We start from the raw sequence: 18370 nt of genomic DNA, 5'->3' as shown, positions 1-18370 counted from the left end.
TAACGTTAAATCATCTGCGTTGTGTGATGTTACGTTGTCGATTTAGGTGAGCGAAAATCAAAAATGGTTAACGGCGCACACAAGCCTTGGATCATAACGCGAGGTCATGATTCTCGAGAAAGCCATCGTCCCCGAGCCTTTCGTGTCGTAACGAGATCCGTCCATGAGCGATGAGGAGAGAAACAAACTGCAGATTTATACTCTGCACGCGCTCTTATCACATGACACTGACAATTATTACGAACGTAGTACTCAGCTAGAATTCCCTTAGATTAATTTTCGTTTCCGGGTAGACACTCTCGGCACAATTATCTTCAGCTCCTCAACAACAGTCATTTAGAATTTTTCGCGTATTTTTTTTTTAATCGATCGATCGTAATTAATGAAAAAGTTTGGAATTTTTTTACTTTAATTTTTCTAATAAATATTGATAATATATATAGATAGGAAATGTCATCTTTAATCCTGCAACGCATATGGTATTTTAATTTTCCTTTCTCAAATAATTATTCTCGTTTATATTTATATTCTTTTATTATTATTTTTATTTTCTCGTTTTTTTATTATTATTTTTATTATTCTATTTATTATTCTATTATTTTATTATTATTTTTATTATTCTCGTTTATAATTATATTCCTTTAAATAAATATAAATAATTAATTAAACATAAAAGCTGTGTGATATTAAAGGAGAAACATCATTTTTTATCTTTTATTGTGAATACGACTTTTTTACACATACTGATTTCTTCGTCGACAAAAGTATTGAATGTGATGCAATATTTTAATAAACTTTTCGACGTATTTCACGCAGCTGACGTCTGCGGGACGTTCACTCTGTCTACTTTGTACGCTATTTTGGCGACAGCGCGACGTCACGATGACGACAGAAAGTCGGCAGAAGACTTTCGTTTCCTCGAAATATATAACATCGGTTACGGGCACTGCGCCAAAATCGCCTTGTGCGAAAGATGAGAGTCAAAGCCGACAGAAAAATCGTATTAATATCATGAAACAATGAGAGAAACATTTTTCAAAACGAACCTGAAATGTGTTTAATCTCTCGATCAAATCCCATAAACGATCAGCTGATGATACTTAAATTATTATCTAATCTATTCGTCTGTTCTAATCTCTCGATTGTGCTTACAAAAAAATGATATGAAATATGATATGAAATGAAACTCATCTTACCACGTGGCAGAAATATATACAATCGAACCGCAACAATGAAAGATTGGTTTATAGGATCATTCGTGAGCTATATCGGGAATAAGACTCAAAGAATTATTTTGGTACTCTTTATTTGTGAAAGCACGCTTCTCTTCCTTGTATATTTCGAATGATACTCTCTGTGAGATCAAAGAGTTTTTTTCCCTCGTTTTTAAATATTAATCTTTCAATAATTAAATATCGCTCGGATTGACATTCCTTTTCTCATTGACAGATAATGGTTTCGAAAGATCCAGTATCATCCGATATTTTCTCTAAAAAAAGAAAGTCAAAATCACAATTACTGTTAATTATTGTTTCAATAAATGTTTCAAAACGTTTTTACAGCTTTTAAAATAGAATTATCGAATGAATAAATTTGATTAAGTGCCGTTTGATTTGACTTTAAAGTATGCGTGCTGATACGCAATCATCGCCGAAAGCATGATTTCATGAGGAAAAGAAGAATATGCGCTACCAAGAATTAATGATACGAAAGTAAGGGGGATATACAAGGCTGACGTGTGACGTGAAACAAATTTTTAACGTACAAACAAGGCTCGTGTATCTTGCTACGTCGATACGTAATAAATACAGTTAAAGACTCTGTAAAGAAGACGTTCGTTTCTAGGGTGTATGTATACAATTGAATAAGAGAAAATATTTCTTAGAGTTTCTCCTGGTAGCGACAGACTGCCCCCTGATACTTTCGCCTAGCGATCGAATACACCGTTACCGGACATCGACTCTAAAGGTGCGCGATATACAGTCCATTAGCACAAGTGCGACACGTCATTAAATACCTATGCAAATATATTTTTGTTAGACGGAGTATTCGATTCATGTACTGAGAAAAAACAGTCATTAACTTGGCTAAATGCGTTTTTAATTAACATTTTTTATCACATCCCTTTAATATAATTAATTTAAATATTTAAGTCACACAAATCATATTTGAATCAAATACTTGAATATTCCCTAAAAAAATGATAATCGATTAAACGCGTTCAGTCGAATTAATCGATTTTCTTTTCAATGTATAGCGTCATTATTATTTAATTTCATGTATATACTCCACGTGTAAATTAACAATCCATCTGATATAATGTTAATACAGCTTCTTAGAATTTTCTTAAGATTACTTTACCTATAATTTGTGATAAAATTCAGCAAGAAAAGTTCCATTTATGATGTTATATAATAATGTAATACGCAAAAAAACTGAAAGAGAGAGAGAGAGAGAGAGCAAAGTATTCATATACAAAACAGAATATACATCGAGATATGCAGCGTATAAAATTATAAATATATACGCTTATAATTCAGAGATTCTGATCAGTACCTGCTAATATTGTTTTGTATCCGTCATGTTTAGGTGTTTGCGTTGCATAGGCTCGTGAAAAAGAGAATGAATAAACTCATGAAAATTACATAAACGAGTTTTATCTCCGCGTTTCGTAAGTTCTGTGAGTTTCGAAGTATTCGCCGGCGAAGAGACCGCGTTTCGTGGAAGTTTTCCTGGTGCGTGATCGATGCGTGAAAAAGCCGCGATGAGTTATCTTCATAGGCGAGAGGAAAAAACAGTTTTAGATATAGCGAGGGCGATAAGGAAAGATCTCGACGTTCGATAATTCAAAGTGCGATGCATCGGGGTCGCGTCGATTTACATTTTCGCGTATTTAACAGCTGATTTTGCGGCGTGGCTTCTTTTAATTCATTGCACGAATAAATCGCACGTCAAGATTTTATTTTGAATCGCGCTTGTGTACGTGTGTGTGTGTATGCGTATGTGTGTGTGTTTAAACGGATATGTAGCGATCGGAAGTTTTCTTTCTATTCGCTTTACTCGCTATAATGCAATTTCCGGCGGGTTTTTCGTCATTTAACATTCGCACAATCTCCTACGCGAGTGCAAAGTTAATACTTGCGAAACGAGGCGAAATCGCAATATTTTTTTCCAATGTGCGTTATCAATTCAACGATGCCAAGGTCGAGTTTTCGACGTCATCGCGCGCAATAGGATGTTTTGCAATTTTCCCGTATCTTTTCTTTGTGGACTTCATTTTGAGATTTACGCCAATTAAGTATAGAGCTTCTCTAAATCACAAGAGTAAAAAAACTAGCGAACTTTAGCATTTGTGTTTTTTTCGTCTGTAATTTTTTACATCTCTATAAAAAATTTAGAACTTTTAAGCCGGATCGCGAATGCGTCTCTCATACATTTTTATTATCTCTCGTTAATTTATATCTGCTTCATTGACATTTTCGATCGTATAAAATACTCGCGTTCTCACAGATATCTCTCGAGTCCGTCTCGTGCTTAACGTGCACATATTCATATTCGCCTGACATCGAGATATCAACAATCTTGCAATCTTACACGTAGCTTGTAGCTACAATCCCGCAACTTCAAACACACACGTTTCGCGTTCTCGGCGTCTCATATTTCTACTTGCCACAGCTATCCTATCGCGTCAGCGCAAATTTCGTAGGCCTTGAGGTCTTGCCTATCGCATCAAAATTTCGTAATCCAGCTGGCATGGTCATTAGCCTGACGCACGTGTGTACATACATGACGTGTGCGAATTATCAACGTACAGATATGACAATGAAATAAAGGAAAGCGGTAACCTTCTCCCTCCGCTGTACGAGATAATCTGTTATTAAATTCTCTAAAAGCATTCAGCGAAATGGAATAAAGTGGAAATTAATTGGATGAAAATGTATTCGCGTTATACGAATAAATTAAGTTTCTATACAATTTTTTAAATTATTTTCCCTCTATAATTATTTTAATTTACATAAATAAATTAAAATATGTGATACTTTAATTTTTTTTAATACAATATAATAAATAAAAATAAAGAATATAACAAATTATATAAACTGTAATTATGTGAAAATAAGCTAAAATAAATTATTAGGAAAAATAATATAAAAGATAAAAAAATTTATAGAATATTAATTGCTATCTCCATAAATTATTAATTTCTGGGGAAAGAGATTTTTCGCGTATACGGAAATATATGAAATAATCCGAAGAGTGCAAACGTGGAAAAATGGAGCGTAAGACGCGCGTTAACGACGAAAGATCGCGGTCAGATATCGAGATGCGCACAAATACCGCGACGCGCTTTTCTCTCACGCAATCTCGCTAACTATACACGCGGACCATTATATCTGCAACTCTCGTTCGGCGCGCTCACGAATCATTATTAACACCGTCGCGGAGATATTTTATTGGCGTGCGTGCCACCGTGTTACATTGCTTTAAATTGCTACTTAAGACGCGTGCAAACTTTCGGCCGCACGCACGGGTGTTCCATTTTTGTTTCGCACGCGATAGCATTAGCGAGACTCTTATCGCGAATGATAAAACACGCGTGATGATACTTAAAAAATATTTAAAAATACCGGACACCGAAGAAGATAAAAAGGAAACTGTGCAACGATATGTGTAATTATGTGGCAAAATAAATTAATGATCACATTGCAAAGCGATGAGAAGAAAAATGGAGTGAATATTCATTTAATGATCGAAATAATAGTGTAAATTTTTTACATCGCGGGAAAATATTTACTCGGAACATATTATGTACACGAATGAGGAGAATGGTATTTCTCGATATACCTAAATATATCTATGGATTATAGAACGTACGTAACTGTTAAATTATAGGTGATCAAAGTGTAGTGCGTAAGTGTCGGTTGGGCAAAACGCGTGATATTTAAATGGTAACGAACATTATGACAGATACATGATTTGTTAACTTTATTCTTATATAATTTAATAAGAAGACACGCTACACAGAAAAAAAATAAGTGTCAAATCAAAATTTATATACTTAAACTAATGCGTTCATTATTTCGTATATACGTAACAATTTATAATCTTCTCTTAGAAGAATTTAATAATTTTAAATTTCAACAATATTATAGTCTTATTTCAATATTGTAATTGTCACCTAGAATATATAATTATTTAATTCTACTTTAAGAAAATTATAATCTTTGATTTAAAAATGTTATTTTCTATTCAACATTGTTTCTTTTCTATTCAAGAAAATTAAATCGTAAATCGTAAGAATATATTTTTCTTGATTGAACTGTATAAAATGACTTTATTCAAGTAAGCAATTATTCAAGCAATTATATTTTTCTTTAATTAACGCAATATAATCTCATTTCCATGTTAAAACTAAATATATTTTCAAAACAAGAATGTCCTTTTTCCTGTATAATCTTAATGTATAACGTTTCGTTTGAAATTTGGTGCATATTAGGCAAAAGTGGGACATTATTTTTAGCTCAGACATATCCGGTTAGATTCTATTACTGGTCGACTTAGAATTCCGAGGGCTTCACTAGGAATGGTATTTAAAAGTCTCCAATGATGCTTAATTGATCCTGCAATTTATATTATTGAAAACATTCCAAAATAATTATTAAACATACACAGAAAAAAATAAGTGTCAAATCAAAACTTATATACTTAAACTAACGAGTTCATTGTTTCGTATATACGCAACAATTTATAATCTTCTCTTAGAAGAATTTAATAATTTTAAATTTCAACAATATTATAGTCTTATTTTAATATTGTAATTGTCACCTCAAAAATATATAATTATTTAATTCTACTTTAAGAAAATATAATCTTTGATTTAAAAATGTTATTTTCTATCTAACATTGTTTCTTTTCCATTCAAGAAAATTAAATCTTAAATTATAAGAATATATTTTTCTTGATTAAACTATATTAAAATGGCTTCATTCAAGTAAACAATTATTCAAGCAATTATATTTTCTTTAATTAACGCAATATAATCTCATTTCAAGATTTCCATGTTAAAACTAAATATATTTTCAAAACAAGAATGTCCTTTTCTTCTGTGTAAGCGCATTTTATTTTGTGATAACATCTGACGATAATAAAAATAATCGAAAATTATAGGATTATTAGGAGGATTTTTCTCAATGAATCACTATGTTGCTGTTTAACATTCTCGCTTCGTGAAATGGTGCTTAATGAGTAGCTGCAAGTCGACTCATCGCGTGTTTACTCAACTGTGTGTGTACGCGACTTTATATGCTACTTTCGTATACAATCGCCACGCCGCCCATTAACGGCAACTCGCGACGAGGAAGGAAAAAAAGGCGATTTTTCACGCCCAAGGACTCTTGCCGCTTTATAGGAATATTTAACGTACAAGTGTCTCTAAAAATATACACTACAATACATAAAAGCGAGAAAGAATAAACGAAAAGAAAATAAAGAAGAACCCGATTGTTGGGAAAATAACGTTGCACTGTAAATTCTTCCGCAATAATTACTCAGCTAAACAACATCAGGATGTTGTTCTAACATTTTAGCATAACATTTTTGCCGTGCAAATTAATCCAATCAACGTTGTTTTCTCGGTAAACTTTGCACATGAGATCAGTCCGCAAGTCCATACATTTGTGTGTCATAATTAATTTCTACACAAATGATTGAATAATATAAAACGTGTTTTATTCGCCTCGATTAAATTGGTTAAATTTAACTTGGAATCGAAGCTCTCGCGGAGCTAAAATTCGAGAGCATCGAAGCGAGCGAGTTTGCCCGACTTCGAAAGGATGATGCACCACGTCGCGAACCTGGTGATTGTGTCGCACGGAATTTCGAGGATTCGAGAAAGAAAGAAAGAAAGAAAGACGACGGTTTTACGGCTGCTTGGCAACGAGGCCAGGCACCTAGCCAGACAAACCAGCCAACGGCAACCGGAGGCGCCTACCGCGAGTCCGACGATCCGTTGAGGTCAGAGCCCCTCTCACAAAGAAGGGCCCCTCCCTTGGCGCCCTCGAACGTTTATACAGGGTGTCCTACTACTGCCGACGTATTACTGTCGCCCCGAGACGCGAAATGGTACATTTCGGTCATTTCAAAACTCGCTCGACCGAGTCAGCTGATGACCGCAAACAAGTTTACTGTAAAAATTGGGGAAAATATTTGACTAATAAAAAATGTTAAGATTATTTAGGTTTATTTTCGACAGCACATCTTGCTAATTAATAAGAAATACTATTCGCATAATATTTCGAAATTAAATTAAGTCTAAAGTGATAAAATAAAATTTACCTTTGGAAAAATATTGAAATCTGAGAATAATTTTGAAAATATGTTAAAAAAAACATTGCAAATATACCAGTTTATAATGAATAAAGTGTGCTTAAAGCGACTAATGATTATGGATAGTAATTATGGATTGATTGGAATTTTTATTAGATGTGACGGTAAATGTTTACTTTACGTCACACAGCTCGAAAAATTTTTATTTTCACATATGTTGCCGGTAGTCCTCGTTGTGGACCTCGCTTTACAACTTACAGCATATATGCATTGTGATTGAACTCTTCGCAATGCGTCCCCTACCGGCGGGGTGGTTGCGGGAGGGGGGGCCGAAGGCCCCCCTTGCACCCCCGCGTGTGTGTGTGTGTGTGTGTGTGTGCCTATATTTCTTCTTAAACATACATGATGTGGTAAAATTATATTGTATTCTTGAAACACATACATTTGTGATATTTCTATAGCTTAGACATGGAAGTCACAACGAGCAAACGTAAACAAAAAAATATAAACACACAAGGAAAATATAATACGAAACCGTGTTGAGCAAATGTAAACAAAAAATGTAAACACATAAATAGGATATAACGAAAAGATGACATGAAAGTATGAAACTTCAAAATTGTATATCTCAGGAACGAAGAGAGAGCGCCACAAAATTCAAACGGTGTATTACTTAGGAATATATCCTCTACAACATATGTGAAAATAAAAATTTTTCGAGCTGTGTGACGTAAAGTAAACATTTACCGATATGACAATAAATAAATGCTACTTATTTTATCATGTAATTGTGAAAAATCGTTTACATGAGCTGATATAATTATCGATGTTCCTGTTGTAAAATAAAAAACAAGTAGATTTCATGTAAAAAATGACAAATACACGTCATTCAAACCTTGTCGAAAACCTCAGATCTTATCATAGCACAAATATATGTTACGATACGCGATATGCCAATAATTGAATCATTCGCTAGATTTCTAGATAAAGATTGTGACAAATAAAATAAAATAAAGTTGAGTCATAAGGTTCGATATATATGTATCTCTTATACATATATGTATATATATATATATATATATATATATGTGTGTGTGTGTGTGTGTGTGTGTGTATGTACCTCCTATAAAAAAGATAAAACTTTTTTTTCACGATGCGAAACATATATATTTCTGGTTTCAAAGTGCAAATTGAAAAGTCATTAATAAACAATGATATAAAAAAGTAAGGCGATTTCAGAGTACAAGGTCGGAGTATTAATAAAGAATACTAGCATCTATCATATACACATACACATACATTTAACAATGATTTCAATTTAGGTTTATGGTCGTTACGGTATTAATTTCTTGCCCAAGGTTTTTGTCACGAATATTACTATCAATTTAATGAAATATTACTATACTGATTATTAATAATAATGCATTATTAGGCGAATTAATGCTCAAGGTTCCGATCGGAGATATATTCAAGCAACAATACGCGCGACTCTTGGCACGGATCTCGAACTGTCAAATGCGTTAAAAGCGCTACGCGTTCCCTGCGTTTGCCGCACAGAATTTCGAGGTACCACCACAGTCTAGTTTTGCCACGCTACGTTAATTTCGTCATCGGGGAGACGACCTATGACCGACTTTGCGACACCCAGCAACGACATGTTTCGCGTGCCGAGGCCGAAGCCAACTTCGCATTCCGCGATCGCCGCGTCGCTTTACGACGACCCGCGAGTGGGAATAACCGTTTATCGCTCGTAAACAAATCTCGAAATGCCGTTCCCGGCGAAACAGGTCGGGCCGTGGATGCGGGGCCCAGTTTTACGATCGAATTACGCGAAGCGAATACGTCGACGGTTACTGCCGGCGTCTCTCGCCGAAACCGCGCGCGCGCGCGCGCGCGCGAAGCATGCGGATTTCAAAAAGAGAAAAACTCCATATGCTCACCCATATGAGCGAGATCGATGATCGGGATCTCGCACTTGCTGACAAGGGTCTCGCAGGTCTGCGTAACCATAGGCGCACTGGTGCAGCAGCTCATGGTGACAACCGTCGAGTCCTCTTCTCGGAAATCAGTCGATCCTTTGAACAAACACTGCGCGCCCTTTCCTTCTCCCCCTCGTCCACGACTCTGGTTGTCGTATCGGCCCGACTCTCGACTTTCTCTATCTCCCTTTTTTATCGCCGCGCACAGCCGTTAGCGATAGATCGAAGGAACGAGCCGTTACTTCGAGCGCGCGGTCGACTCGGCCACCCGGTATAGGGGCTCGCTACGAGGACTCACTGGAATATCCAAGAGATCATACTATCACCGCACACACGATCATCCGAACACTCTCGACGGGCGCGATGAGTCAAAAAGAAGCGACGCTATTTCTTTATCACGAAAGCGCGAAAGTGAGAATCGCGGAGATATGGCTGTTCGTCTAACGGTAGCCGTAAGAGACGAGTTTATTGCACGATTGACGATGCGCTAAGTAGTATACGTGATTCCGGACTAGTGGGCACATGCTACGACGGCGAAATGGCGGTCGGAAGCAGTCACTCGGCCCTAACTCGAAATACCGTAAGTGAGAACCGAACTGTGCTAACGCATGGCTGTTCGCGAACTGACAAACGATTATTCAAGCGGCGAGATCGGGCTGGCGCGCGTCGTCGAACGGACCCGACTAGGCCCGAGCGCTCCCGAGCTGGCCCGAGCGCTCCCGAGCTGGCCCGAGCGCTCCCGAGCTGGCCCGAGCGCTTCCGAGCTGGCCCGAGCGCTCCCGAACTGGCCCGAGCACTCCCCAGTTGAAGCATGCTGAGACTTACGAGAAATCCGCGCGCGAAAAATGTACTAATATACATATAAGCAGATTATCCGCCATCTCTTTTATGTTAATTTTCTTAAAGCGGATCTGGCACCAAAGCTGGTTTTACATTAAGACAATGAAGCCTGGCAATTATACGTGCGACGAATTATGCGCGATTACCGCGTCTGAAACACCTCTGACAAAAGCGATTTTTTTCAGTTTGTATCGTTGCGTCATCTAATTACATTCGATATTATGTTTAAATTGATATTAGAAAATTTTTTTAAGCGAGTGTATTTGTAGGAATTTTTTTTAAATTTTTGTAAATATCTTTTTGTAAATAAAAATATGTTTAAGTTATGTAAATACTCTCGTTATTCATTTGCTTTAACTATTTTTTTTATAAGTCTATTACGAAGGGAAAAGAATTGGTTATATGCATTATGCATCTAATATTAATATATGATGTGATATTAAGTAGTTAAGAAGGAAGTTATGTTAAGTGTATTTTATTTTATTTTGTTTGGTTTATATTTCTGATTTTGATTGCGATTTTATATTTTATTTAATTTTGATTTCGAATTTGTATTTTGTTTCGATTTTGATTTGATTTTATATTTTGTATTCTGGTCCTGATGGACTTTCGGTTGATAGCTTTAGAGATTAGATATTAGACTTAAGTTTCTAGATTTTAGAATTTAGATTTAAATTTAGAATTTTAAATGTTAGATTTTAGATTTTAAGAATATTAGAATAGAATAGAAATATCAGGAGCATTAGAATGTTTAGGGAAATAAAGAGAATAGGATAGCGTATAGCGGTATAAAAGAAAGTAAAGAAGAGAAAGAAAGAGAAGAAGAAGTGAGGAATTGTAAGCAGAAAAGAGTGAAAGAAAGTAACGATAGAAAAACAGTAAAGCAAGGTAGAAAAAGAGAATTATACAGAAGAAGCACAGAGAAGAGAAAGAACCAAGAATAAAAGAGAAAAATCAGCAGAATAGGAAGGAGGAAAGAAGATGAATCTAAAAAATGGAGAAGCTAATAGGAGACAAGAAGAAAAGAAATAGTGAACAGAGTACAGAAGAAAGCAAAGAAGAAAAAGAAGAAGAATGTGGAATTACAAACAAGAAAAGAAGGCAAAATAATTAAAATAGGTAGTAGAGATAAAATAGAAATGATTAGAAATGACTAAGAGAAGTAGGAAGAGATAAGGATAAGATGAGAGTGGAATCCAGGTAGCACACGTCATTTTGACATTCCAAATTGGTCATATTTTGTCATATGTCGTCAAAATGACTAATTTGTTATATAACTTTATATTGATGTCTTGATATAACATTATTTAGACATTATATTTCAGTCATGAACTGGCGATTATTTTATTATTAATGTGATTAGTTAGTACATCGATCTCACAAAAAAATCTTTTAAAATTTTTTATATAAAATGACTCGCTATCAAACCTTAACAATTTGTCTTTCGACGCGTTTATCTGTGACTCATGTTGCTTAATTATTCAAGTGTTCATTAAATTAGTGCGCAGTGAAAATATTAGCTACTATATCAATCGAGTGTAATTAAAGTACCAAAAAATATACACATTTTTTTATGATACAGTTGATTGGCAAAATATATTTTTATAAAACGCAGGCAACGGAAGACATTTTATTTGTTGAAATTTTATATGATATTAGAAGTAAGTTTTTATTTATGTTTAAATAAAATAATAATAACAAATATAAAACTTGTGACCTATTTTCCTATCATATTTGTGTTTCTCAGCGTTTTCAAATAAAACAGTTTAATCGATCCGAAATTCCTCTGAAGAATAGAATGGCTGTAATTATTCAATGATGCTCTCGAATCGGTTAATCTAATTTATTCGACAACGCTATTAAATACATAATTATACTAAGAAAAAGATGTCAAAATATGGTACATTTTATGACGTCAAAATGCGATACATGTCATGACGTCAAGAATAGTCAAGAATCTGTGACATTAGACCGTCACTTTTATGTCATAGAAAGGTCAACTCGTGATGTCAAGAATAGTCAGTGAATGACCAATTTGAAATGTCAAAATGACATGTGCTTGTTACTTGGGAAGAATAAATGAGAATAAGAAATGTATTATAAACCAAATCCCATCCGAAGTCAAAAGGCATAACTTACGAAATAAATAAAAATAAAGTATAATTCTATTAGTTGATACGAACATTGCACTCACATAATATATCTATATATTTCTATATACACATTTAATATATTTTTAAATCCGTTTTATTTTTAAATCTATTTGAATGCACTATATTAACAAGGAGGACAATCTGTAAATTGACATATAGCTTATTTATCTGTTTGTTTCTTTGAAACATGCGTAATACGGAAGATTGTTGCTAGACAAAACAACGTCTTGTTATTATTTCTATAATTGTCCGTCATAGAAATTTCACTAATGTTTTGCATCAAAGTTAATTTCTTCTCTTTACATACATCTATTTATATACGAAAAATCTGTTTTATAATTTTTATGTTCTTATTCTTCATAATTTTTATTTCAAAATTTAATCTTTTTTAGATATAGTAATTAGTAAAAGTATATGGCTTATCAAGAAATTATAATATATTTTTTTTATATATACGTTATATATTTAAAGAGTTTGTTTCAGAATTAAATGATAGAATGTAATATAATAAAAAATGTAAATATTAAGCTAAAATAAATTATTTAATTTTTTTAAAGAAAAGTATTGAATTAATAGCATTTTATCTTATCATTATTAATTTATCAAAACTGTGAATTCTATATTTGATTGTGTTGATAATTTCAAATTACGCACGAATCATTTTTTCCGGGAAATTTCAATTTGTAAAAATTGATTACTTGCAAAAGAAGGATAATAAGTTTATGCTATGAGATATCATTCTATTACATTCGCTAATCCATAAAAGCGCAACAAAAAATTATGTGAGATTAACGCGTGTCAAATCGCAAGTGAGTTTCAAAAATTATGTGTCAGCATCTAAACTATTAATATATTCAGGATAAAATAACGATTACATAATTGTAATTCAAATTTAAATAATAATTATATATTGTGTTTTAAATAAATATAAATTTGTAATAAAAAATTTCAAAGTGCATTAATGATAAAATGTTATTAATTATATACTTTAAATAAGCAGTATTAAATGAAACGAAATTATCGTAAATATTAGAAGATACAGGAAAGATATTGTTGTTTGAACAAACCTAACAAGCAGATACGCGGTTGAGTTACAAGCACTTAAGTAGCAATAAGGTTAATGACGAAGTCATTTGTTACCATTTAATGTTTATAACTGCACTGAGCTTCTATATTATGTAGGTCAATAACTTTTTAATTTAAAAAAAAAAGTTATCACGTATTATTTATTCCTAAGCCGCTCATTGTATTGTGCTCATTGTATTGTGTGTATATGTATGTGTGCATATGCACAGTGATACGACTTACCTCTAATCATTGTAATTAATATTTTACCATCATTAATGCGCAGTTTATTCGAAAGAACTGCGTTGCTCTAATGGCTAAATGGATCTATGAATCATTAGCACAGCAGGAGTTTCAACGTGTACGTTTGTTGCGAAGACACTTCACAGATATTCTATGCTCTTCGTGAACGCTCGGTTTAATCTTTGCCACGTCCCAAGTATTGCTGAGCAAAGTACTATCTCATTACTTTTATATTTGCAATCACAATTCTATATCATATAATTAAAGAATTAATATTACATATAATTTTTATTCGGAATAATTTCTTATTATAAAATTATTTTAAAATAATATTCTTATTATAAAATCTTAATCAAATATCTTGTTCTTATTATGTATGATATTTTTATGGTAAAATTTCTTATTCAAAAATATTTCCGATTCTTGTCAAATTACACCTATCAAATATACACATATTAATTCGATATTTAAATATTTAAAAAAATATTTTTGTATGAAAAAATAAGCAATTGCATTAAAAAAAGATTATTGAAAAGTTATTTAATTAAAAAATTGATAATATATAGTAAAATTTATAGTAACAATATATATGCAATTCCATAGTTTAATTATATTAAAAGTTATATTAAAAAAGTTTAATTATATTTTTTCTCTCACCAATTTCTGTAATTCAAAATAGAACTGCTTCTTCTAAGTTTTTTGTTTTCCTTGATATCAACGTCATTCGTGGACAATGGACGACGACGCATCGTTTTTTTACGCCAGATGGATTTCTCAACCGAAGAAAATTGTTGCACATAAGGCCTTGGAAGTGTGTCTATAATGGTGAATGGCGCAGCAGTACATCTTATCCGGGGAGAGGACGTTTGGAGAGGTACGAATCTGCAGACCATCTGTGACAATAAGTTTAATATGTTTGAACTATTAAAAGAATATTTCGTCTTATACAGGATGATTCCAGAAAAACTATAAATTTGTAAAACTTATATAATAATTATTTTCCTTGTTTATTTTTTTTTTACAAATGTATGTAATTTGATGACCAAAGTGATTATATAAAATTTAAAATTAAATCCATAGATCATGAATATTCCATTCCGTTGCATTTAATTTTACAGCAAAATCGCATTTTTAAATAATAATATAATTAAATATTTAAAAATAATTATTTTTTATACATTTATCATTTTCTTTTATAAAATGTAAAATAAATTATTCATTAAAGAACTTCAGATGCGGCAATACTCATTAAGATATAATCTTTGTTTTGTAAGCACTTGATGAGGATAAGATTAAGTAAGATAACGCACTCTAGTAATTAAAAAGACCAGTAACACTTGTATAATGATTAAAGTGCTAGTCATGACATAAGCGACTATGACGATTCTGAGAAGAATGGGGCTGATAACTTCCGCGCAGCCGTTCACATTTATAGTTTTGTCATCTGTTATTTGCATGTGCATACAAGGTGCCACAACGCGTAAATTACAGCAACTAAAAGGGACTGCAAGATCTCTATAGTCCTCATCCGAGATTCTGCTTTGTCCTGCCATTTCCTCCCGAGACGCGTAATCCACCTTCTTTTATCGAAAATAATATCACCTCAATATTATTTGTATATATATATATATATATATATATATATATATATTCTTTCTTCTTAAAAAAAAGAAAAAAATATATATTTAGTTATTTATTTATTTATATTCTTTCTTCTTAACTCCTTTTAAAAAATTTATTATAGAAAAAAATATTAAATAAAAATATTACATAAATTACAAAATAATATTAATCAATTTATAGATATTTCGCATAACATTAGAAATTAACATAAAAATATTATGAATTTTACCTAATAAAATTCTTAAAGATATTAAATATGATAAAATGTAATATTACAAAGTGATATCAAACTACCATAATACGAATGAATAAAATGGGTCGATTATTTATCGATTTATTTAGTTAGGATAGTTCTGCGAATCTGATAGTTGCAATCGAAGCAAAGAAAGATATGTGAAAAGTTTACCTGCCAATCGAAGAGAAACCAGTCAGTATAAGAAGTGTGACCGCAACACTGTAATACGAATTGGATTTCATCAATCGCATACTTGTACGACGCTACACTGACGTACAGGCGCATGGATGTATTGAAGACGTCGACTAGCGTCTTTTGCCTCACACTGACATGATACCCTATTGAGGCTAAGGTCGCTGTGTTCATAGCGGTACATATAATTATTATTATCAAAAGACATCTTAGCACTAGCTTAGTCTTCAAGCGAAAACTCGGTAAGTTGCGTCTGCAAAAACCGTTTTTTTTTATTATAATTCGCAATATTTTATCATAATTTGTATATCATAATATCAAGAAAATACAAAAAAAAATTATAACGAGGATAATTAATTATTAATATAAGTATCTATCTTATTATTAATATAATTATTAATTAATTATTAATATAATTATCTGTCTTATTTATTTCTCCACGAGATATATAAATGGCTTGTTATGAGATTTGATTAAGTGAAAGATGATATATATATATATATATATATATATATATATATACAGGGTGTCTGATTCGAGGGACCAAACGAAAAGTGATGATAGATTGGGTCAAACTAAGAAGAAAAGTCCTCTACCATTTTGCAAAATTCGCAATAATTATTAAGTAATAAGCAAAAATGTCCCGGCGCATGAGAAGCGGTAAACCGCTTGTAGTGTGTGATTATTAAGTGATCAAACGAAAAGTGGTGATAGATTGGGTCAAACTGAAAAGAAAAGTTCTCTACCATATTGCAAAATTCGCAATAATTATTAAGTTATAGGCAAAAATGTCTCAGAGTATAAGAAGCGGTAGACATCGCTTCTCATGCGCTGAGATATTTTTGCCTATAACTTAATAATTATTGCGAATTTTGCAATATGGTAGAGAACTTTTCTTTTCAGTTTGACCCAATCTATCACCACTTTTCGTTTGATCACTTAATAATCACACACTACAAGCGGTTTACCGCTTCTCATGCGCCGGGACATTTTTGCTTATTACTTAATAATTATTGCGAATTTTGCAAAATGGTAGAGGACTTTTCTTCTTAGTTTGACCCAATCTATCATCATTTTTCGTTTGGTCCCTCACGAATCGGACACCCTGTATATATGCAAAAAGAGAAAGTGATACGTCTTACTCCGATTATTTTTCGTGTATAATTCTTAAACTTATTTATATATCGCTACTGAATAAATGAACGTTACCTGCGTATGGTGCGTACTGTTATAAGGGCGCATGGCAATCCCAGAGCCACCTCCGCTAAGGTGAGGGCGACCGGCTGGAAACCACCTGCGAATCGGATTACCTGCCACTCCGCGAATATCTCCAAGGCGAGCACGAGGAGACGTTTCACCTCGAAGACGGCCAGCGTAAATGCCACGCCGTAACCGAACTTTACGTCCCATCCGCAGGTGCAATTTGTATTTTTGCGGTAAATTGGCCTGCGACTGTCTTCCGTTGTCATTCAAATGATGCCGTGCCTATTTCATTTGTCGTCAATTTTTTATTATTCTCTTAAAGTATCTCTCTTTTTCACGCATATATAAAATAATATATGAAATGCGCTCAAATTTTAAACTATAATATTATTTTATTTGCGGTAATTTTTTATTAGATATATGCATATTAATAAATCAAATTAATTAATTAAATTTATGAATAAATTTTACGATAATAAATAATTTTATATATTTTGTCCTCGCCATACTTTTTAAAATTTACAAATTTATGTGAAATATTTTACATTTTCTATACTTTTTTTATATAGAAAGCAAGATTCATGTGTAAATAAAGTGTATTTTTTTTATATTTATATCAACTATTTACATCAATATAATCTCATTACGCAATTACAGCTTCATCTATTTAACGATAATGTTTTGGTGCATAATATTAGTTCGCAATATCGAATTGTTGCCGATATACATCGTTCTTTTGTGCGCCGTTCATTAATCATCGCTGTTACATATACCGGAAAAGGTACACAAACGGAAAAATTGTTTTGACGAGATATAATTAAACGTGCTGTGGAACTATAATTATTGTGGCATTTTAAATGAGTCACGTTTGCAAGTGTCTCACTATGAAATGGTTACAATATATATAAAGTAATTCATTCTTTTTTAATAAAATATACCTATAAAATATTATATTATTTATTTCTAGTTGTAATTTTGTTAACTGTACTAATTATTTGGTGATGTATAATTTAATCTAATAAATCTAATAAATAATAGTATAAATAATTAACTTGACAAAAAACTCTTAGAAGTACTTTGAATTATCCGTTAATGTCATCTCAATCATCATTACATTAATTATTATATAAAAAGATTATATTTAAAAGAAAACTGTATATATTGTATGTAAATTAATATGTTATATTTTTAACAATATATATATTATAAGTATTTAATATCATAGCCATAACTTAATTCTTTTTAGCGCACTTAACATTGGATATCAATTAAACGATTGAAAGATTCAGAATCGACTTTAAATTTTAAAAAATGTTAGAGGGACCTACCAGCAGGCATCGTGTATTAAGACGGAATGATTTCCCGAAATTTCAAAAGAAATATTTTTAATCGTTACAGTTATGATTATATGGTTATTGTCGGAAAATATAAAACGTATAACGTGAAATGTGTCTAACGTAATAATCATTGTTTTCGCTGATATCGATATCTCGATATTTTGATATGATTTT

The 18370-nt window shown here is 32.4% G+C and overlaps 2 protein-coding genes across 6 annotated transcripts in view; both read right to left on the bottom strand.

Moving 5' to 3' along the window:
• The window catches only part of LOC145972176 (uncharacterized), a 16840-nt gene extending 6923 nt beyond the window's left edge, over nt 1–9917 (bottom strand). Inside the window, exon 1 of the mRNA XM_083100537.1 lies at nt 9267–9917. Coding sequence (XP_082956663.1) covers nt 9267–9360 — 94 coding nt within the window. The 5' untranslated portion in view covers nt 9361–9917. The remainder of the gene's footprint in view (nt 1–9266) is intronic.
• On the bottom strand, nt 9461–18370 carry LOC145972175 (uncharacterized). 5 transcript variants are annotated; one of them, XM_083100531.1, is made up of 7 exons: nt 18188–18354; nt 16866–17141; nt 15636–15909; nt 14917–15186; nt 14264–14499; nt 13607–13808; nt 9461–12607 (listed from the first exon to the last, which is right to left on the bottom strand). In XM_083100531.1, the coding sequence occupies exons 2-6, from the start codon at nt 17123–17125 to the stop codon at nt 13718–13720; spliced, it is 1131 nt and encodes a 376-aa protein (XP_082956657.1). In that variant the 5' UTR covers nt 17126–17141; nt 18188–18354; the 3' UTR covers nt 9461–12607; nt 13607–13717. The 5 variants fall into 5 exon arrangements, with proteins under 5 accessions (XP_082956657.1, XP_082956659.1, XP_082956658.1 ...); XM_083100533.1 differs by having other exon boundaries at nt 9461–9602; XM_083100532.1 differs by having other exon boundaries at nt 9461–9602; nt 13634–13808.

The sequence above is a fragment of the Camponotus vicinus genome, unplaced genomic scaffold (assembly GCF_025532165.1).
Source record: "Camponotus vicinus isolate PSW18456_S1 unplaced genomic scaffold, iyCamVici1.0 SCAF_5, whole genome shotgun sequence".
Lineage (NCBI taxonomy): Eukaryota > Metazoa > Arthropoda > Insecta > Hymenoptera > Formicidae > Camponotus > Camponotus vicinus.
The sequence above is the reverse complement of the archived record's forward strand: the minus strand, read 5'-3'. Positions and strand labels throughout refer to the sequence as shown.